Source organism: Haliaeetus albicilla, chromosome 7 (assembly GCF_947461875.1).
Source record: "Haliaeetus albicilla chromosome 7, bHalAlb1.1, whole genome shotgun sequence".
NCBI lineage: Eukaryota > Metazoa > Chordata > Aves > Accipitriformes > Accipitridae > Haliaeetus > Haliaeetus albicilla.
The window spans coordinates 11,498,244-11,522,123 of NC_091489.1; the positions used below are offsets into that span (position 1 = coordinate 11,498,244).

The 23,880-nt window shown below is 39.3% G+C and overlaps 1 protein-coding gene across 4 annotated transcripts in view; it reads left to right on the forward strand.

Moving 5' to 3' along the window:
• UTRN (utrophin) overlaps window positions 1-23,880 on the forward strand; it is a 386,688-nt gene that overhangs the window by 328,005 nt on the left and 34,803 nt on the right. For all 4 annotated transcript variants that reach the window (XM_069786921.1, XM_069786920.1, XM_069786922.1 and 1 more), the window contains 4 exons: window positions 8,507-8,592; window positions 16,918-17,075; window positions 19,422-19,588; window positions 22,086-22,197. In XM_069786921.1, the coding sequence (XP_069643022.1) occupies window positions 8,507-8,592; window positions 16,918-17,075; window positions 19,422-19,588; window positions 22,086-22,197 (523 nt within the window). The remainder of the gene's footprint in view (window positions 1-8,506; window positions 8,593-16,917; window positions 17,076-19,421; window positions 19,589-22,085; window positions 22,198-23,880) is intronic.

Here is a 23,880-nt window from a genome sequence, read left to right on the forward strand (position 1 = left end):
TGTATATATTTTCTGAGTTACTTTCTTGAGGAAGTGTCCATGGTAATAGAAAAATGATAAAGCCTTGCAAAGTTAAGAAGTTCTTTAATAAAAAGTTATATCTTTTGATATTTTTGACTTAGTAATGAAAGTGCAGTTGCTTGCAATGAGATGTTTCTTATGCTGTTCTGCTCAGATACACTGAACTAATGTTAGACTGCTTTTATACTACTTCCAAAAAAACATTGAAAGGATTTCAAGGAATGTGTGTGTGAGTAGAGAACTGGATAATGCTGCTTTAGCTGTGTTCCTATTGTAAATGTTCCAGATTGCCCAGATTGTTTGCCATTCATATCAGATCCAATTTCTGCCACAGGTGGGGACAGTTTTGTTATTTATTTCACACTTAGTTACTTGCATGCCATAATCCTGGCTGAGCTCCCTGTCCTGAATTCTCTGTCAAGTGGTGGTTGATCTGATCTCGGTGCTGAAGCCTGTCTGATTCGGGAGGGTCAGCAGCGTCCGGGTCCCAGCTCACTTCCAGCCAGTGCAGCTCCTGCCTTGTATCAGTTCTGTGTGCTGGTGCTATGTGATCCACCTGCCCTGGTCCTGGCAGCAAAGCTGTATTTCCCCAGTGGATTGTGAGTTTGCCTCAAGAATGTCTCAGGATGCTTACAGTAAGAATTTGTGGGTTTATTTAAATGCACATCCGCTATTACCAGAGAGAGCACTGAGTCTCAGAGGACAAGAAAAAGACCACGCCAGCAGCTGCTTGTGGTTTTGGCCAGTCCTTTCGGAGCCCCCAGACACTTCTTTCTTCTGCTGAATGTTGAACTCTGACTTCTCTGCCCTGCCCTGCACTACGGCAGCCTGCATGTCTGTCCTACAGTCAGTATGGTTTTATTTAATTGTGCTTTTGAGTCATGAGTTTCTTGTTCATTTTTCTTAGTGATGTTCAATATTTCCATCCCTCTTCTGTAGTAAAAGCTGGGAGAAGACTTGGTTTCCATCAGCTCCTCCATTCCCTGTAATGTATCTCCTTACATTGCTTGAACAAAGGCATTTCAGGACTCTTCTGGAGCTGACTAAAGACACAGTAGTGCAATACATGGGGTGGTTGCTTCAGGGTGTCTAACTGAATATATGCTTTAGTTCAGAGTTATACATGGAATTACAAATGAAAATTTCTAAGCTGCCTGAAGTTGGTTACCAAATTTCTTTCCTTTCTCCCCATTTGAAGATTGAAAAGAGCAAAAGTATTTCTTGAATAATAATAGAACTCTTATACCTGGTTTTGCAAAAGAGAGCCATTACTTGTTGATGTATGCATTATCTTCACCATGTTCAGTCGCTTAATCAATGCCAAATTCTAACAGTTCATAGCTTTTTGTGTCCCCCCCGTGTCCCCCGTCCCGTCCCCCCCCGAGATTACACATCAATAGTCCTATACTTTGTGGATATTTTTTTTTTTTTTATTTTTATTTTAAATATTGTGGTAGGGAAGAGGGAAGGATGGAACAGAGTAAATACAACCATTTATCATTTATGTGCTGACTGCCTATTATGCTTTGGCATTCAAATATTGCTGTTTAATATTGTGACATTTCTGTTAGCTGGGCTCCTCATCATTACTGCTGGAAAATTGGAGAGCCCATCAAATAATGACTGGGGCTTCTTCCTGCAATTATTTTTGTGCTGTAGAGCTCTGTATTGTGGATGAATAAACACATCACTTGCAAATAGAGCAGTAGATCAAGTGCGTTGCTTGAATTAAATGTTATTGGTTATTTAGAATAAGAGACTTAATAATGTCAGAGAATTTTTTTGTAATTACTAGTTGTTTGGGTTATTTTCAGATTGATCACAATTCCATTATATTTTCTTCAGCTTACCTTTGGTTTCTAACATCAATTAAAAGTCAGTTATTTAATCTGTTCATATTTAAATGCACATAGTAAGCAACAAACCTTTCTTTCAATAACATTTCCTGTTGCTCCCATTTCCCCTTGATTATTATGTTGAAAGCTTTGGTGTAGATAATTCTTCAAGCTGATGAGAGACTTTAATCTTTAGTCAAACTTTGAAAAATAGAGGATGAAGGTTTTCTGAGATAAAACTACCTTTTACAGTATGTTTCCTTGCTCCCCTTTCAAATCCACTCCAGGAAGAAAAAAATGCTGAAAGAACAGGCACCAATTTTAAGCTGGTTTTTGGTTTTCAAATTGGCCTTTAGGAAAGAGCTAATTTGTGTCTTGACATTTCCATTGTTTATTTCATTGGTGTTATACATATACAATGCTTCAAATCATTAAACTGCCTACAAAAAGCATCTGTTAGTCACATACTATTAACCTGAGATTTAATTACCGGTTCACAGATTGATGGCAAACTGAGTAGTTCTTCAGACTTACCTACAGATGTCTTTGGCCCTTAAAAAGAACCAATTTATCTTTAGAAAAAGGTCTGTTGTGTTCTGGTATTTTCTGACACATCAGGAATGATTCATTCTTCAAGCTGAGTAGAGGAGAGAAACATTAAATTTTCTCAGTGACTTTTACTTCTTCAAGGACTCAAAGGTTATTCCAGGCAGCAACATCTGCCCTGTAAACCTTTTCCAAACTTAAAGTTCCTTGTTTTGGTTAGTCCAGAGGGTTTTGTTTTGTTTTTTTTAATAAATTACAATGAGAGCTGTGAAGGAAACTGTTTGCTCTATGAAATCATTTGGCCAGGCCTGTGTTTAAATCATCCAAAAGCAATAGCCAGTGGTTATTGTTCTGGACTATATACTGTCAAATTTGCTAAAAACTCCAAACGTCATTTATATGAAATGGACTGGTAGCTTTTAGTACTAATGGAATAGCTTAACACCCCTTGAAATGAGTTGTTTCAGATATTTTAAAGTCTGTCATACATTGTATAGAATACATGTACTAATTGTGGGCAATGACTCATTATTTCAATCAGAATTACCCATAAAGAAACTTTTACCTGTGCTGTTTTTAATGTCTTGCAATGTTTATCTGACTTCTTGTATTTCAACTTTCTTGGTTTTTTTGATGTTAGGATCCTTTTGATAATGCCTTCTTTTAAATTGGATTACTTTGGTGCATTAGCCTAGGAAGGGTATCTGTGGGACTTACGCTAACATTTTCCATATGATCAAATATTCTCTATGGCCTAGTCTTCCTCTGAAGAATTACAACTTTGTTATTTATTGTTGCACTCATACATCTGGCAATTTCTAACACCAAGCTGAGTTAATATCCCAGGCCTTACCAGCCTGTTAGTTAGAGCAAAATCTGAACTTCTGAGGAAGGAGAAGGATGAGAGACCTGCTCAGTCAGCCTTAACTTTATGCCCTGGTTTTGACGGTAGCTGATGGAAATTTTCTGCACGTGGTCCGATGGCATTCCCTGTGTTGATGATAGCTGTCTTGATTCGTAGAGGACTCTGCAGGAGCAGGTTAGCAGGCTGTGATAGTAGTAGGAAGCGCTGTAGGAAGGATATGGCCCTGTGTAGGGCAGGAAAATGAGCTCCTTTGTCTGACTCCTCTGGGGTGGGTTGATCAAGGGGAGGCATCTGTGGGGACCTTCAGAGATCTAACAGGCTGCCTTCTGTCGCTGGGTTATGTAGATAACTGATAGCTGCGGTTGTTGGTAGTCCTTAGTCACAGTGTCAATGTTGACTAGGCTTGAGAGCTCTTTGACAACTCTGAACTGAAGTGGGCTCATCTTCTTTCTTCTCCAATTTCCTTGCTAGTCCCTGATGTTTTTTATGCTATTGCCCCCATCCCCAGGGGACAGAGGGTTCCTCTGGCCTTAATATTGCTTATCGTGTTTTCTGTTGATCTGTCAGTCATCCTTATTGTGTATTCCTGTTTGCAATCTCTTATACTTAATCTTGTCCTCTGTCTGGCAGCTTTTTGTTATCTATCTGGCTAACTCCTGTGTGCAGCTGTGCCCATCACTGTGTGCTCCTTTGGCATTCGCATTGTTCACTTAGGTAAAATGCTTATATGTTATGTCTGGCTATGACATCGCAATGCTACAGAATGCTTGCATACCATTGTTGATAAACAATAGTTTTGTATGCTTATATTCAACATTCTAATATTAATTATGTCCTGATTAGTACATTTATAATTTACAGGTGTCAAAAGCCTCTGTTTCGACTATGGAGTAGACTGTGTTTGCCTGTCAAAAAAGTTTTGGGCCCTAACTCTGTGTTAGGATGTTACTTAGAGAAAGGAATAAAGTTTGCATGTGACAGTTGCATGATTATGGAAAGTTTTTGCTAAACTCATTTTCCTGGAAAGACATACCTTCAGATCATTTTAACCCTGCCTTAATGTCTATCGTTGAATTTCTTAGGTGTTTGAGCAGAAATGAAAATGTTAGTTTTAGGATTTAGCACACTATGTTTTATAGCTGAGCTGTTCCTGTGGCTGAGTAGTGCTAAACTGTATTATATGATTCCCAAGTGCTCCATACAGCTTGTGCCTGATGTAGTGAGGTTGGGATTGTAGTTGTTTTGTTTGTTTGGAGTTCAGTTGTCATAGGATTAACAAGGGAAGTGACGAGGCATGGCTCATGTTTATTGCCCGTTATCTGTGTGTTACCTCTTTCACCCCCCCGCCTCTTCCACATCCTGTAGTTCCAGTATCTCCTGTAGTAAGATACAGGATAAAAGTGTTCTTCCTTTCTCTTCTGATACTACAGCAGTTTCTAGCTTACCCTTTTTTTCCACTCATTTGCTTATGTTATTGTACAGTAGTGACAAACACCAGTTTTTATATAATGTAGCCATTTGATATTTTCTGCAGCTGTGTTGGATCTCTGAAACAGCTGAATGGTTGCTCTCTGCTGGGACGGAGAGTCCAAACTATGCGACAAAGTTGTACGTGCTCTGATCCCAACCCAACCCTGCTACCCGTGCAGTGTGGTACCTACCCTCCCATGCCCTTGATCAAATGACCTAGTTAGCTGGTTCCCCACTAAACTAGTCCTCTCTGTAGTATATGCTTTCAATGCACTCTTCTACCATGCCTGGAAATGATGTGTACCTTTTTTTTAACACCTATTTCGGCAGGTTTAAAAGTTGAATTACTTCCGGGTTCTGTGCTACCTCCTGACTGGATCATACCTGAGGCATATAGGCCAGAGCCTGCCTGGTGCCTATGTAGAGACAACAGAATCACCTACAAAACCAAGGATTTCTTTATTTTTCTCTTTCCCCTCATCTCTCTTTCCTCTCCCCTTCCCCACTAAAACAATAGAATTCCAGTTCATTTGGGGAAGAAGGAGGTCAGCATCACACTATAAGGGCAATGAATCCTTAGACTTTGTATAGCCTGGGAAAAGAAGGCTCAGATACATCCAGAGGGACAAATGGACTTTAGTAAACAAGAAAGGCACTTCTGACAAGCAGCTATAATGGTTTTGCCATTTTTCACTTCAAGCTAGGTCAGAGGTCAATAATGTGCCATTTTTATACTGCCTTTCACTGTTGTATTGATGGAGAATGGACAACTTTGCTCTAAACCAGTTAATAGAGGTATAATGGTTCAGACTTCCCTTCAGGATCAGAGTGAAAAAAATCTGAGCTGCTTAAAGTAGTCTTATCAATTGATTTTGTAATGACAAGCGTGCTTGTATTGCTCTAGTGAATCTGAATAGTGTGCTGGCACTTAATTCTAAATACTTGATCCATAAATTTGTATGAATTCAAGCATAAAAAAGTTTCCTGAACCTTCCCACTGCAAGGCCTTGCTTTTCAGATGTTTGTACACACAGCACAATTAGGTGGCTGTGCTGCCATTCAGAGACAGCTTGACAGGCTGGAGAAAGGGGACAACAGGAATCTCATGAAGTTCGATGAAGGGAAATACCAAGTCCTCTCCCTAAAGAGGAATAACCCCATACACCAGTACAGGTTGGGGGGTGACTGGCTGGAAAGCAGCTTTGGAGGAAAGGCCCTGGGAGTGCTGGTGGACACCAAGTTGAACATGAGCCATCAACGTGCACTTGTGGCAAAGTAGGCCAACAGTCTCCCAGGCTGCAATTAGGAAGAGCTTTCCCAGCAGGTCGAGGGAGGTAATCTTGCCCCTCTACTCAGCACTGGTGAGACACATCTGGAGTGCTGGGTCCAGTTCTGGGCTCCCCAGGACAAGAGACACATGGACAAACTGGAGTGATTCCAGTGAAGTACTGTGAAGATGATTAAGGACTTGGAGTATCTGATGTATCGGGAGGTGCTGAGAGAGCTGGGACTTTTCAACCTGGAGAAGAGAAGTTTCAGGGGGATCTTATCGATGTGCATAAATACCTGATGGGAGCAGTAGAGAAGATGGAGCCAGGCTCTTCTCACTGGTGCCCAGTGACAGAACAAGAGGCAGTGGGCACAAACTGAAACACAGGAAATTCTGCTTAAATGTATATGAAAAAGATTTTTTTAATGTGAGAGTGATCAAACAGTGGCACGGGTTGCCCACAGAAGCTGTGCAGTTTCCATCCTTGAAGGTATTCAAAACCCAACTGGATATGATCCAGGAAAACCTGCTCTACCTGACTTAACAGGGGCATTGGTCTAGATGATCTCCAGAGGTCCCTCCCAACCTCAGTGGTTTTGTGACTCTAAGCTGGGCAAACTTAAACCATTGAATTGGAAGTCTCAATGCTACAAAGTCTATAGGTTTGCCGGTGGGGGTGGGGGAGGTGTGGGGGCTGGGTTTGGTGTGGGTTTTTTTACTGTATATATAATTTCAGTGCTAATATTTAGCTGTTTCCAAGAAAAAGGCTAGGAGGAAATATGTTGTTCTTTAGGAAAATGTAATGTTGCAGTCTTTGTAATTATTTTTATAATTTATTGAGAAAATGCTTTTTGTGCAAAGGAAGTTCTTCACAGTCCCTGTAGCAATCTGCTGAAATCTGGAGAAGTTTGAAGCCTCCACATATGTGCCCTGACCTTTTAACTGCAAAGTTTTTCTGAGTTTATGCCTTTAATAAAAAAATGCTGTAGTCAGTCCTGAGTTATATCAAACCCAAATGAATGGTCAGCTTTGTTTTTCCGTCGAACACAAAGTTAGAACACAGACAACCCTACACAGGAAGGAATGGGGAAAGAACTTTATCAAGGTTGCAAAATGAGCCATTTACACATTAAGGTATGCCAGAATGATGTAGTGTCTGTGATTGAAAGAGGTAATTTGAAGCTAAGGTTGAATGTATAAAATAGGTGGCACTTTTATAACATTCTGGAAAATTGAGTCCTGATTTTCAAACTAGGCAGTAAAAGTAATGGGTGTTTTTGATTAATTTGCCAATAATTTCTCTGTACCTCTGTTCCAGCTTGTGGAATGGAGAAGATAATGCTGTCTAGCCTCACTAGATTAGGTGATGGTTGTGAAGACAAATGCATTAATATTTGTAAGGTGCTTAACTAATTTACTGAGAGCCCAGGAGTAAATTAATAATTTTGTATTCAGCACAACATTTGTGAAGTAAATCAGACAGCAGACCATATGTTGAATGGATAGGACAGAAAGAGATATCTAATAACCACTCCAGAAGTAATTAAAGGATATATCACTTCTGCATGACAGAAGGAACCAAAGTAACGTTTGGGGTGATATTAATTCTAGTATTACCTTACTTGCTGGTGAAGGACCCAGCTAACCTTAAATGCAGGGGGTTGTGTGTAATATATACAGTTTAACTACTATTCTCATGATTTTTTTACCATGTCTCATCTGAAGACAAATTGTGTCATGTTTTTTGGTCTTTGAAAGAAGAAATCATCAGATCTTTTAAGAGTATGTTTCTGCACTCATGTTTTGAACTTTAAAATCATCCTTTTCCCTGTACCCAGGGTTTATTGCTTCAGTATCTTTTTGAACAGTGTTTGTCTTGCAGGTTTAAAATCACTTGCTTTGGAACCTACTTATCCATTCTCAAGTTGCTTAAGGTTTAATGTGTGGGTTTTTTGGGTTTGCGCTTTTTTTTTTTTTTTTGTAAGCCTGAAGTCACATTGCTTAAAAAGAACGACAACTCCATATGATTTAATTACTGCATGTGGTTGGCTGTTTATGTCCTGGTACACATGTATATCAGAGCATTTTAAATATAAAAGGAAAAAATGAAGTGAAAAAAATGAATTAATTACTGTGGTATGAAAGCTTGGTTTTATTTTGCAGTCCTTATGTTTCACACTGAGTAATAGGCTTTCCTGCTGTGTGCTCGTGTATTTTTTCTGTGTATATCACATTATTAAATCATGTTGAGAGCTTTACAGAGCTAAATGTCTGCCCTTTTGGAGTAATACGAACTATTTTGACATGTAAACCACTTAGAAGGCGAGCTGAGCTTTTGTAAGGGAAACATTCTTAATGTGATTTGTAGTGTTAATTTGTTTTGAGATTTCAAGTGTATTTGTAGTAGAACTCACCAATGTCTTTGCGTTTTTTAATAGACTTGAGTTGGAATGAAATAAAATTAAATTGTTTTAAATCGTCTTATCTTTATCATTTCAGTGGCCGAACTGGAAAAATTCGAGTGCAGTCCCTGAAAATTGGCTTGATGTCTCTTTCTAAGGGCCTTCTGGAAGAGAAGTACAGATGTAAGGAAGAATATATTTTATAAAATGCTTACTTTATATAATTAAGTCATGTACAATAACAACATACATTGTAGCAAAATTTGTAGTAAAACATTTCTCATGCCTGTAGCAAGACAGGTTTTTTGTGAGTAAGTAAAATAGAATTGTTGTTTTCATTATCATCAGTGACAATGGAGAAAGTAGGATTTACATCCTGACTGGAAAGTATTGATGTCAAATATGCATCATCATAATGCACAATATTGCACTCCCCAAAAACAAGGGAGAATGTAGCTGTGTGGAAGCTAGAGAAGTATTCTATTTGACTGATTCTGTTCTCTTTTGTGTGTGTATGTTTTGTTTAGGGAAAAACCGAGTAAGTCAGTGTTGATTGGAACAGATTGATATGTTTGATAAAGCAAGGAAGTGCATCAAAATCCAGCAGTTGTATTTTGTGGTCTATGAGAAAGACGATCTGAACTCTGAAAATAGTTTTCCAGTATATGTGCTTTCTGCCAGAATCATACAATGAAAGTTTAAATTATGTTGATTTAAGTAATTTCACAAGCTTGAGAAATACTTAGTAGTATAAAAATACTTCACAAAAATAATTGCAGGAGCAGAAGAGAATTGAGTAACTTTGTGGCAAGACCCCCGGACAAATACAGAACAAGAGATTAAGCACTATATAAGAGCATCGTAGGTAGTGGACAGTTATATATCATGCACATCATCTTAAAATTGCTATTCTTTGCAGTAGTTCCTTGACACTTTCAGAAACAAATGTAAAATGTGTAGAAACTGTATGTGCCATGTACCATTGGAGCTCTTCAACAATTTCTGCTTTCCTTAGAAGCATTTGTAGGTAATCTTGTAACCTTGGTTATTAACATAAGCAAAAGTACAGCTATCTTATGTATTAGGGCATATTTTTGCATCTGAAGGGCATACTAAGACTTTGGGGTTTTTAGTTTCCTTATGTCACTTGACATATCTGCGAATTAGTCCATAACTAAAAGAGCTTGGCAGACATACCTTTGTTCAGTAATGACAATTCGGGGATAACCTGCCATTTGGTGTGAAACAAAAAGCTTTCAAAAAGTATAGGAGTTAGGCAGGCTGTGGATAACAGAATGATAACACTACCAAAAGATGGTTTAAAAAAACCGCAGGCCTGGGGGGGTTTAAACTCACATTAAATTGCTAGCAGTAATGAATTCGTATACTTACAGTTAGGGAATACAGGCACTGAAGCAGAACAAGGAAATGACTAGGTCGGATTCATTTTTATATTGTTGCTTTGTGTCTAGTAGTAAAATAAAAATGGCAGCTGATGGTGGCTGCAGATTTGCATAATCAATGTTAACAGGGTGGGCCTTTTCCTTAAGATTGCTATCCTAAAAAATTAGTACAGAAAAAGTCTCAGGAGACTATTGTACAAAGTGATCCTAACTTCAACCTGAAATACATCTGAAATAGTGGCTCAGCTTCTCAAAGCAGAGAATTAATAGTCAGATAACGTATCCTTTTTTTTATTGTTGTAACTCCTGTTTTTATCAGTAAGCCAGGCTTTGATACCTTTATCATCAGCTTTATTGCCCTTGCAAACCGTAAAATTGTCACAAAACAAAATTATTCAGTCTGAAAGAAGTTTTGCCAAAGAAAGAAGGAAGTAACAGTGTCAGGTACTGGTTGTTGGTCTGCAGTGGCTTTGCAGTCAGTGTTTTGGGGTCCTTTGGCACCAGCTGTGTCACAGACTGATCTTTGGCACGAGCTCTCTTGCTTCTTTTGATTTTGTCACACCCTACTAATCATCTACTGTTGAGAGAAATTTTGTCGTATCTATTGAGCTTTCAGATCCTCAAGTGAAAGCTATCACGAAAATGCTAAGTATTTTCAAGAAAGTCAGTCACTTGGAAGGAAAAACAGTACCCCCAAACATGGGTGCTTAATACTAATTACCTGCCTTCCGATTTTTCCCTTTCTCAGACCAGCTCCTGACATTTGCTTCTCCCTTTGGCTATATTTCTTCTAAACATTTCTGAGGTGTCATCAATCCCAGGCTCCTCTGAGCGTGGCAGTTGTCGTACATTTGCAGTTGGAGCCCTTAGCAGAGCACACATCATGCCCTAAATGTTGTAGTCTTAGAGAGGCATACTTTTCTCGGAGTAGTTGGTAGTAAAATAGGAAGTTTCTTGATTTAAAAACTTTTGGATGAACCCTTCAACCTTTTGTAAAACTCTTAACCAGACTGTCTGCTCATGTGTTTTCTACCTCAGCCTTCCCAGAGACCAGCCTTTCAGGGATTAACTTGAAGAAACGTAATTTCTGGGTGGCTGAGACATTGGGTTTATGAAATAATATGGTAAACTGACAGGGGACAATAATTTCAGTTTACCAGTACAATTCAAGGTTTTGTTCTTTTTTTTCTTTCTTTAATGTGAAGCCTTTGCGGGGGAGAGGGAGGGTGTTTGTTTGGGGGTGGGTGTTTTTTGTAACAGCTCCCTTTAGTTATGTTCATTTCCAGTAAAAATAACAATTTTGTTAGCTGTATGTTCATTTCCAGTGTAGGTAGGATGTTTTGCCAGAGAAATTACTGTGACTTTTTAATTAGGCTTCTTTTTAAGATGCTAGACTTCAGGGTTGAGATGAGAATGGATCTTTAATTTTAAAAAGTCCCAATTACTTTAGAAGAAACATTGAGGCCTCAATTAAAGAATGCCTATTCTTGAAAATGTTTAAAGACATGCTTAACTTCAAGCACATGCCTGGGTGCTCCTGTGAATAAAAATGGACCTGCAAATGTAATTGGGTTGCTGTGAGCTGGTTACATCTATGCTTGTAGGGCAAATAGTCCAGGGCTGCTTTTCTGTTGGTGAGGCCAATGACCTGGGCTGGCTGTATCCATGTTGTGCTCTCTTTTCTCCCCAGAACAGGGGGGCCACAGGTGAGCTACCTATTGGAAATGATCCCAGACCCTGCCTAACTCTCACATCATTCCCGGCTATTTTGGGGGTGAGAGTTAGTTGACTTTCATCAAAATCATGACAGATACACTTTTAGCAGCTTAATGATACAAACAGCAGCATTCCAGTGCTTGGGCTTAGACCCTGGTGCCTCTGCTCAGTTCATGGGTTTAGAAGTAGCCTTAAAAAATGGAAAAGGAAAAAAAAAAAAAAGGATGCCCATGACAAAAGGTAATACTAGTTTAGTTCCAAAATACTCAGAGCACAATAAACAAAACACTGTTTCTTTTTACTACCTGTTGTTCATACATTATTACAGGACTTCTGAATACTGTGGGAAAAATGAAACATTTTTAACCACTCAATTTTAGTGTCCTAAATGTTCTAGGAAGGTAAATTTTAATCATACCAGCAAGTGTTTGCAACAGTGAAAAATGTAATTTGCATGTGTGATTATTCACAGCACGTTTTATGCCTAGACATGCAATCAGGAGACAAACAACATCGCGGTATGGATTTCCTGAGGGACAGCAGGAATTTTATCTTCCCTCCCTTTTCTTCAGTTTTAGAGGTGGAGAGAAGTCATAGCACTGTGTAATAACTGGGAGTACATTTGTGAGCATTTTGCTTTTACCTGGGCTCATTTTTAATACAGAAAGCCCAGACTGGTAGCAGAAAGAGCAAACATCACAGAGTTTTATTTAGTGTGTAGATTTGTAGCTTTTGGGTCATATCATTTAAAGCATAAAAACTGTAGGATTTGAAGTCAAAAAGAAGGGCTACTTGAAAAAAGCTCAGCTGTGAAGCAGTTAAGTTTTCAAGTGTTATACAACATCCTTGGAATGTGATTTTTTTTTTTTACTGTTATGTTTATGTCAATTTTCAAACCATTTGAAACTAACACTGTGATAGTTTAAAAAAAAAAAGGAGGAAAAAAGAATGTGCATCCTGTTTATAAAAATGCAACAAAAAAATTGTGTTGTGGACATTTTACTACTAACTAGTTTACTACCATTTTGGTAGGATTTTAGTAAACTTTTCAACATTTCAACATTTTGAAGTATCCCCTTCTATACCAGCCAGTAAGTACATTTTTTTCAGGTTGTCCAGCTAAGTTGCAGTTTTGAGTCTTTGCCAGGGAATAAATAGTTCATGGATTACTTCAAGGAGGTAGGCCAGATAGCACGAACATTTTGGTTTTCCATAGCTTTAGTTTAGAAGCTTCTTCTGAAGGCATTAGAGGGTTTTGGGAAAAGATCCACAAACTCCGTTGCACTTGGACACTCACCGGTTATGGCACAGCTGCCATTGTTAAGTTTTCTTGTTTTTTAAGGGGAGTGTTTTGGAGGAGTTTGAGCTCTTCAAAGGTATTTGCTGACTTGGATCAACCCTAGCTAATCGCTCTCCCTAGTCCCTCTCCTGCCACATTGTTTTTCATCTATTTACTAGCTCCCCAATCAACTGAAGTTTTAGGGCTTAGGAAGTTACTTCATCTTCTTCCCAGCTACAGCGGTTAATGAATTGTTCTTCTTTTAGTGCCTGTTTCCACTGTAGACTGATGCAAACAGAAAGAATAAAACAGGCTTGCTTTTTTTTTTTTTTATCCTCTCAGGTTTTTCAAACTGACTCTTAGAAACTGGAAAATTATCCCAACCACAGCTGAAGAAGCTAGCCAGGATCTGGGATTGCCAAGATGAGCCTGCAGCCATGCAGTATTAGTTCTGTCACCTCTGTTGTCTGTGTTTGTTTTTTTTCTCACCTCTGAGGGCTCAAGATGCTGTAGCATTTGTTTGACTAGGCAAGAAAGGGACAAGAAAAATACAAGAAACTCTAAAAATTAATTCAGTCATCTGGATTTCTATTTTGTGGAAATCCTTTCTTATGCCTCAACCTCGTTTGCCAAGAAAAGAAGTATGACCAGACTGTCTGAAGCATGCTGACGAAGCTTGACAGTTGCTCCAAATGAAGGGCAAAACAATTTACACAGTGTAATAAAAGAGTTTCTCTTGAGTGTTTCTGAACAAAGCTTGTCTGTTTCTCAGTCAGAAGTGCAGTCAGACTGAATTTTTAAATTTCATTTATTTCTAATCTATTAATGGTTGTTCTGGTGGGAAACATGAAAAGTAGGGGAATAGTATAAATTGATTTTTTGTTTGTTTGTTTTAAGATTACTTGGAGCTTTAATCCAAGCTGGCCACCAAGTGCAAATGGAGAATGTAAAAGCCACCTGGAATGAACTCAAAGAATTCACTTCCATTTCTTCTGTAATTTGTACCAATCACATAATTTAAAAATATTTCTGAGATAAACCCAGTGTTTAAGATATTTTCAGGAGAGATTCTTGTGACTAAATACTAATGTACACAGCCATAAAGTTCATAAATCAAGGATTGTTGGCAGAAACATGTTAAAAATATTAGCTGAAAGTTTTAACAATTAAAAATGTCCAATCAAAGAAATGTGTTAAGAAAGCACTTAAGAAATACTATCTGTACTGCAGACAGGCCTATTAATTCAGTGCTTTGCTGTGACTCTTAAGTAGGTACAAGCAATATCTTTCTTCCCAGTGTCTGTATCTGGAACAATTTTCTTGATTCCTTTCAGAGTCAATTTTTTCTGTTGTTACAGTCATCCCAGAACATCCACTTATACTGCAGGGCTTGACACCTACCTTAGGAAAAGGGAATCAGTAAAGAGAAAGTACATGGAAGCAGACATGCTTATCCAGGAAGCAAATGTGATTAATGTTAAGCTCAAGTTGTCCTGCTGGCTGCTGCTCTTGCTTTAAGCTATTTCACATGGCCAGCTGTGACCTGTGGTAATTTGTAGTCTCAGTTCAGAGCAAACGTGATTCTGTCCCCAACCAATCGAAGGATGGCATAGATTTTTGCATAAGGTATGGATTTCTGAAATATTGTTTCCTTCTTCATAGAATAGTTTGGGTTGGCAGGGACTTTTAAAGGTCATCTAGACCAACCCCTCTGCAATGAACAGGGACATCTTCAGTTAGATCAGGTTGCTCAGAGCCCCGTCCAGCCTGACCTTGAATGTTTCCAGGGCTGGGACATCTACCACCTCTCTGGGCAACCTGTGCCAGTGTTTCACCACCCTCATTGTAAAAAATTTCTTCCTCGCGTGTAGTCTGAATCTACCCTCTTTTAGTTTAAATACATTACCCCTTGTCCTACTGCAACAGGCCCTGCTAGAAAGTTTGTCCCCATCTTTCTTATAAGCCCCCTGTAAGTACTGAAATGCTGCTATAAAGGACTCCCCAGAGCCTTCTTTCTCCAGGCTGAACAACCCCATGTCTCTCAGCCTGTCTTCACAGGAGAGGTGTTCCATCCCTCCAATCATTTTTATGGCCTCTTCTGGACCCACTCCAACAGGTCCGTGTCTTTCCTGTGCTGAGAGACCCAGAGCTGGATGCAGTACTGCAGGTGAGGTCTCACCAGAGCGGAGTGGAGGGGGAGAATCACATCCCTCAACCTGCTGGTCACGCTTCTTTTTCTGCAGCCCAGGATACGGTCGGCCTTCTGGGCTCCGAGTGCCTGTTGTCAGCTCATGTCCAGCTTTTCATCCACCAGTACCCCCAAGTCCTTCTTGACAGGGCTGCTCTCAATCCCTTCATCCCCCAGCCTGTACTGATACTGGGGCTTGTGCTGACCCATGTGCAGGACCTTGCACTTGGCCTTGTTGAACCTCATGAGGTTCACATGGGCCCACTTCTCGAGCTTGTCCAGGTCCCTCTGGATGGCATCCCATCCCTCAGGTGTGTCAACTGCACCACTCAGCTTGATGTTGTCGGCAAACTTGCTGAGGGTGCACTCGATCCCACTATGTCATTGATGAAGATATTAAACAGTCCTACTCCCAATATGAACCCCTGAGGGACACCACTTGTCACCAGTCTACATATGGACATTGAGCTGTTGACTGCTACCCTCTGGATGCGACCATCCAACCAATTCCTCATCCACCGAACAGTCCACCCATCAAATCCATATCTCTCCAATTTAAAGGGAAGGGTGTTGTGGGGGACTGTGCCAAAGGCCTTACAGAAGTCCACAAAGACAACATCCTAGCTCTTCTCTACATCATCAACTGCTGATGTAGTCGCTCCATCATAGCAGGCCACTAGGTTGGTCAGGCAGGACTTGCCCTTGGTGAAGCCATGCTGGCTGTCTTGAATCACCTCCCTGTCCTCCATGTGCCTTAGCATAGCTTCTAGGAGGATCTGTTCCGTGATCTTCCCAGGCACAGAGGTGAGGCTGACAGGTTGGTACCTCCTTTCTACCCTTTTTAAAAGTGGGTGCAATCTTTCCCTTTCTCCAGTCACCAGGGCCTTTACCTGACTGCCACGACTTTTCAAATATCATAGGGAGTGGATTGGCAACTACATCAGCCAGTTCCCTCTGGACTCTGGTATGCATTTCGTCAGGTCCCATAGATTTATGTATATTCAGGTTCCTCAGGTGATCACAAACCTGATCATCTCTTACAGTGGGAGGGACTTTGCTCTCCCAGTCCCTGTCTTGCAGTCCATCCACTTGAGAGGTGTGGGAAGAGAGATTGTCAGTGAAGACTGAGACAAAAAAGTTGTCAAGTACCTCAGCCTTCTCCTGTCCGTTGTTACCAATTTGTCAGTCTTGCTTATTGGGATGGGGGGGTATGCTTTCTTTGACCTTCCTTTTCTGGCTGGCATACCTGTAAAAGCCCTTCTTAGTATTCTTTGCATCCCTTGCCAAGTTCAGCTCCAGCTGTGCCTTGGCCTTCCTGACTCAGTCCTTACCTCACTGGGCAGCATCCCTATATTCTCCCCAGGATACCTGTCCCTGCTTTCACTGCCTGTGCGTTTCCTTCTTGCCCTTTAGTTTGACCAGCAGGTCTCGACTTAGCCATGCTGGTCTCTTGCCTACCTTTCCTGATTTCTTACACCTGGGGATCGAGAGCTCTTGTGCTCTCTGGGAAGCATCCTTCCCTAGTGATAACAGAGAAAACTTAGTAAATATTAGGGGGAAAATGTGGTAATGATGGATTAGAACAAAAAGCTGGTCTGATTTTGTGATGTCTCTTGTTTTGTCACACAGCTGCTCGTACGTAAAACAGGAGCTGCCATGTACAGTTTTATTATGCGATGCCATAAGAAGCCATATAGTTTCATTCATTTGGCCTCACTTTTCTCATTTGTATGGTTACAGATCAAGAAAATGTAGTCAAAGTAATCAAGATTAGATGAGGGTCAACTATTGTAAATGGGACAGTGGCCATCTGTAACCATGACTGGATTACAAAAATTATAAAGCTCGAGCTGCAGGGTTAGTGAATAAAAGGGGGTGTACGCGGAAATGAAATGAGCCAGAGCCTCTTGTCGGTGTTGCAGATCTCTTCAAGGAGGTGGCAGGCCCCACAGAAATGTGTGACCAGAGGCAGCTGGGCCTCCTGCTTCATGATGCTATCCAGATCCCGCGGCAGCTTGGGGAAGTAGCAGCCTTCGGTGGCAGCAACATTGAACCCAGCGTGCGCAGCTGCTTCCAACAGGTAAGATAACAAAGACCTTCATGTGAAAAAGATGGTGTAAAAAGAAGAGAGGAATTTTACATGGCGTAAAAAGAAGAGAGGAATTTAAAAACATCCATTGAGTTTTTGAACAGAAATGAATATGCTTCTGCAACTAAATGTGGGAAGTTATTGTGAAAATGCAGCTGTAAAAGATGGTTTATGGTTTAGGAGAGGATCAAACAAATTACATTTAGCAAAAAGAATATATAAATCTTTGTGGGTTTGACAATATTGGCTTCTCTAAAAGCTGTTAAAAATTTTTGTAGCAGCCAATTATTCTGCTTTGCATCGTTCAAAGCAACCTGATATTGTGAGAACAACATGCTTTTCCCTGCTGGAACAGTTCTCAACAGAACAGGAGAATGATGTTGATAGTAATTTTTGACCTTGTGCATCAGGAAATTATTTAGCATTATTTTACTGACAAAAGAGCTTGCAGTTGCACAAAACTTCAAGTGTAGTCATTTATATATTGTAAGCCTTTATGCAGCAGATCAGAACATGGAATAAAGCTGTCTTACAGCCTGCTGTTCAGCTCCACACTACATGCAGGGGGTTAATGAGGCTGCAAGGAGCGTCTGTCTGTTTAAAGAAGATGAGAATTAAAAAGACGATGTTGTAATGGAACACAGCCTAACTCAGACTTTGTCAAGGATGCCTAAGGCTCTGACTGTTTGCTAGTGATAACTATACTGCTTGAGTGTATTATTTCTGTTAAACTGGCTGCTTTGAGCATTGTCAGAAATTGTATATGGGTTAAAAATTCACTATGGCATATATAAAACTACTGACTTTAATATTTCTAATTTTATTGAATTGAACATTAAATATTATAGTGAACTTTTAGTGCATTTTTCTTTTGCCATTCTTTCATAGACATTTCTACATTTTCATCCAGTGCTTTGAAAAATTCACTTGTGCTAGCATTTTTCAGAATCATTAGATTCATTTCTGGACTCTCAGATGATTGGAGTTGGAAGAGTGTTTGTCCAGATCATGAATAACTTGGTAGATAATTATGGAAGCTGGTTTGACCAATTAACCATGTAAAACTTCCCCTGAGGTTTTAACAGTGCTGCTTCAGACAATAAGGGATGGTGTTTGACATACCTATCACTGGCCTCGAGTGGTTCAAGCCATACTGAAATAAATTATTCATTTGTTAGTGGTAGACATTTTCTGTCACAGAGGAATGATCTTTATGTCCCTCAAGGATCTGCCCCATCTCCCTTGCTGTTCAATTATGGGTGAGGGCTACTGGCAAGGTAGCATTTAAATACTTGATATGATACTGTGATTATACTGATGATGAGGTTGCATCCCTCATGTCACATGAATAGCTCAAGTTCAGTTCATGGTTGTTAAGAGAGCACAGAGAGAGTGTGCAGCTGCGTGGCAGTTATCTCAGCCTAGTGAAAACAAGTACTTTGCTGGTGGGAAAAGCATGTTATTCTCTTTTTTTCATGCTGCTCCCTGTTACTGGCAAAAAATGACTTGGACTATGAATAGATTAAGAAGCCTAGTGTTGCTTCTCGTCATGTGTTACCATTTAAGGATAACTTTCATTTTAAGTTATGTTCTGTCACTTCCAGTGAGCTCAGAAAGATGACCTCTGTTCTTATTGCTGACAAGGTTGATGAATATAATACCTTTGCAGCTAGGCTCCTCTGGAGGTTACAACTTAAAGAGAATGGGGAAACGTGTTTGTTTCTTAAAACAATTATGCTAATACATTAGCTCTGCTGTATTCTTGCAGTGATTGCCCATAAGTGGCAGATTATTTCTCTCTCATTATTTATTTATTTACCTGTTTATTTGTGTGTTTGTTTAATGTGCTAACTTGAAAGAATACCATGGGCTCAGGATACAATAAAAAAAATTGTATGAGTCTCATGGCAATTAGTAGACACATGCAAGTACTACTGACTTTTAGTGGCCTGGCATCGATCTTAACTCAAAAGACAGCCATGTCTTTAGCATGTCTGAACTGCAGAATATGCTTCCCCTTCATGCTCCCTTACTTCTTTCTCAAGTCCTTTCAGTGCAATGATGGTTTTACTATGGACTCCATCTTTGTTACCATCTGTCTACTGTATCACAGCTGTTTAGTCCTGTGTATTCTTACTAACTTGTTTTCTTCATTTGCATTTTAATCAAGGTTATTTTTGGTATCCTGTAATTGGTCGTACATTAACCTGGCATGGAAAGGATTGACACAGGTTGTTGGGTTTTTTAATTGTATTCTAAGGGACAATCTGCTTGTGTGTGTGTGTTGGTTTGTTTTTTTTCTTATTTGGATGTGGGTTGTTTTTTTCCTCTCTACAGAACCACAATAAGCCAGAAATAACTGTAAAGCAATTTATAGATTGGATGCGCTTAGAGCCACAGTCTATGGTGTGGCTACCAGTTCTACACCGCGTGGCAGCTTCAGAAACAGCAAAACATCAGGCCAAGTGCAACATCTGTAAAGAGTGTCCAATTGTTGGCTTTAGGTAAGAGAAGGGGAGTTGGGTGCAAGATTTCTCTGCAAATATCCACACTTTAAGTCTTCCAACAAGTACAATTCTTTCTGCTTATTTTTCCACCGCTTTCCTGCTTGAAGATGGGATTTGCCACCCATGGCGAGGCCATGGTGTGGCCTGAGCCAGTGCATTTCTGGCTCCTGCAGTGCTGCTGTTAGACACCCAATGGCCCTGTGACTGACAGGTCTGCAGGGTGGGCTGTCATCAGGTGTTTTGGCACCAATGGATCCAATAGGTAGCATATGAAATACAAACGCACCCCCTGTGTTCTGTATGCACAAGACCAAAAGGACCTGATCAGTAAGAAAAAATGTGGGCTAGCTGGCTGCTCTCCTGCCTAAGGCTTGGGAAACTAACTCATGTCAGGCAATATTAAACACATTTCAACAGCAATCTTTCCCTGCTTAGCACAAACATTGATATGTTACTGTGATGAGACTTGCGCAGTTCCTGTCTAAAGCATCAAATGTAATCTAACTTTTGTCTGTTTAAAGGAAGCTGTGATTCTAAGAGAAAAAACGACACCAGGGGTATTCTCCATGTTATCCTCCTAAACTGTGTGATTTTACTATGAATTAGCATCATGGGGCACCAAATAGTTAGTACCCTTAGTGAGTACTGTTACAAGTAACATTGATTTGTGAATGGATTGCTCCAGTGTATAAAATGATACAAAAAAAAAAAAAAAAGTAGGGACTAGAGCTAAACATAACTGGCTTTTTCCTCTGCTGTGGTCATGAAGTCAAATGTATTATTTAGGAATGATACAAAGCAGTCTTTCTTGTAAGTGATTCTAAGACTTTTCTTTCAGTATCTAGGCAGATGAGTAATTTTTGGTCCCCATGCTTTCTGTTTCTCCTTCTTTCTGTTGTTTTAAAGGATAATAATATGAATCCTAAGGTCAGGTTCATCTCATCTAGCTTTAGGCATGCTGACTTTAGTCAGTCTTATAAGATTGAGCTAGCAACCCTCCTCTTTTACTATAAATATAGTTATGTGAGTACTTCCAAAAGTAATTAATCTGATCAAACTTTGTTGCCTGTCTTAAGAGGAGATGAAATTCCTCAAATGTTCCTATTTTTCTTAATTAATGCTTGAGGGAGCATAGGGTGACAAAGGTTCAGCTCAGATATCTTTTAGATGCCTAAATTGTGGCTGATGAATCTCGTCTGTATTGAAATATTTTGTGTGGAGAAGGAGGTCACAGAGATAGAAAAGAAGAGAAAGGAAGACAAAGGAATGGCTCATTCTAAATAATTTCTACAATAAGGTTAGAGATCTGCAACAGCAAAAGCATCTAGCATCTTAGCAGAAGGTAGATGTGGCCATTCAACAGACAGACTCTGAGTAAAGATTATAAACAGTTGCATCAGCATCCTTAAAAGTGAACCTTTATGTTTATAGACACGTATTCTCTTGCAAAACAAAACATAAAACTCAGCAGGGGAAAAATGTGGAATGGTACTGAAAACTGCTTTCAGGAAGCAATTTAATTTAAACTTTAAGTATTCAGTAGCTATTCAGTTTGGTTCAGTTTTCTCATTTTAGTTTCATACAAACGATATAACCTCTCCAGTCAGAACAACCATACTATAAAAAACACTGGGTGGAATCTGGAATTGAATTGTTGCGTTAGTCATCTTTAGTTAAAAACAAAAAGAATATCATGCTCCTGGTGGCTGCATTTAATACAAGGGATACTGTATAAGTTTGTTACCTTGTTTATACATATACATGCTCTTAAAAAAAAAGGTAAATAAATCAGTGTAATTTTTAAGCTTAATTTTATGTTATTTTTATAATTCATGACTTCTCAAGTTTTATTTTCTGAAACATGTTTAGAATTTCTGAGCATCAAAATGATGTACAAACATTTAAGCTAACTGGTAAATGTAAAAACATATAAAAGTGAACCAGTCTGGTTTATAAATGTTTTTTCTGAGATACCATCTGAATAATAAAGAGAGGAAAAGTAGAACTAAAGCAGTATAGTTTTAAGTCAGTTTGAACTTTAAAATTATAAACTGTTCATCTATGAAGCTGATGCCTGTAAGATTTTTTGCTTCAAAGCAACTTGGACAACAGATGCTTGACACTGGCTCTCTATATGGCTATAGAAGGCAGGAATTTCTTTTAAATACTCAGTGAGGTGACCTGTGTAGTGTAGGAAGGTCGTGAGTGGACTATGTGGGTTTCCCGTGTCCTGTGGAGCTGCTGGAGTGGCAGCGGTGCCCCCGGGTCTGCAGCTGAGGAGTGTTGGCCGTGCCGTGTCCTGGTCGCACACGCCGCTGCGCTTCAAGGTGCTTTCTGAGCTAATCCCAACAAACTCGTTATGTCCTTGTGTTGCTGCTGCTGAAAAGCAGATGACACCATTTCAGAGAGTAATTTGCCGTGTGAGGCTTAATGACAAGTAAATATTAGAACTAAACTTAGGAAGCTCTAATCGCTTTGTTTAATGTCGCCATAGGTACCGGAGCTTAAAACATTTCAACTATGACGTCTGTCAGAGCTGTTTCTTTTCTGGCCGTACAGCAAAGGGGCATAAATTGCATTACCCAATGGTGGAGTATTGTATACCTGTGAGTACCAATTTACTGACTGTCCTAAGGAATTGGGTTTGCATTATTTGAGGTCTAAATTTTTTCATAGTCTTCTGTCACCTAGATATTCTGCCAAGATTTCTTTTTCATATGTTTAGTAGGGCCTGTCTTCCTGCCTTTCTCTTTCGAAGTCATCAGGGACTTTGCTAGTGCTGCTGATTTTTATGTGAGTAGTGTTTGGATTCTGTAGAAATGGGTAGAAGTATCCACCTCTTAGAGAACTTGAACTTCACTTTTGTTTTGTAAAAAGCTGGAATATTAAATATAATTTCTGTACTTGTATACTTGCACATGCACACACACACTCTCTCTCTCTCTATAAGGGTGAGAACTTGTCAGAGGAAAGGGACTCACTTTACCATTGCTATACCATAGTAAAGAATATTTAATATTCTAGTAATGCAGTTTAATATTTTTAAAGGTGCATGATCTTTACTTTCATGTCCAAGATTTTCTTGCTTCGTGAAAATGTGGTTGAAAGGATGTCGTGTTTCATTCTGCTGAGTAATTACTGTTTACTGGGATATTTAAAAATTGGTGTGTAGCTGAAAAAAAACCCCAACAAACCAGAATTGACAGTTTCCATCCAAAACTGGTGTGAGGTTTGCCTGCAATAGCTAACAAAAGTTAATTTTACAACACAGTACCACTTTTTTTTTTAATCTGATAGTTGTTTACATTCTTAAGAATTGTAACTCAGTTACAAATAAATTAACAGGATAATTGTTATGTAATTTAAATGACAGTGGTGAAAGGTCTGTATGCTCAGAAAAACAAAGGCAGACCAGAATGTAACTAGAGCTGATTTCCAATAAAGTTACAAGGTTCTGTGGGTTCTTTTCTTAGCAAAAAATTGAGTTGACTGTCTTTTGCTCTAGTAGTTGGGCTTATTACCTCTGTTTTCCCCCTCTTTTTCATCCAATGTGTATCCTGTAGCAGAATTCAAATTCTGTTAAGTAGTGTTTTCATTTCATTATGATCAGAAGAAACCATGAGTTATGTTTGTTTATTTTCATTAATTCCATAACCTAATGTTAGGATTTGATTGATAAATTGGCATGCCAGGCTACATTCTGAAGAAAGTTTTTGTTGTTTTTCAGCCAGTTCTAATGTTTCTTATATTCTGCCACTGTTTTTCACATTTTGTCTTCTCTTTTCAGAGGTCTTTTTCTGATTTTCTTTTATACTGTTTTTGTGGTATGACATAGGCCCGGTTTTGCCCATACTCACATGATTGTTCTAACCCTCAGGATCTGGAGGTCTACGGTGTTTCCTTTATTAGACATCACTAAAAATACAGTGATACTGATTGTTTACTTGCCTCTTTAGCCAACGTAACCCAAACAATCTGAACATGTTTGAGATGTATTTTTCTTAAATTCACTTTTTTTTCTTTTTCCTTATAAAGTTCTCTCAAACCTCATCTTTAGTTTATATCATGGTCATGGAATAGAAATGTTCTTTGTTAATGCCTGTAGTGTACAGAAAATTCAGAAATGGAGGTCTAAGGTGTGTCAAAATAGATAATGCTGCCAGTCCACAGAATAAGATACCCTTCCTGTTGCATTAGTCAAATACAGATTACATCTGGTATGGGGTATTGTACTGTCCCTAGAACAGGATGGTATATTTCTGATGACTTCCAGGCTTTGTCTGAAACAG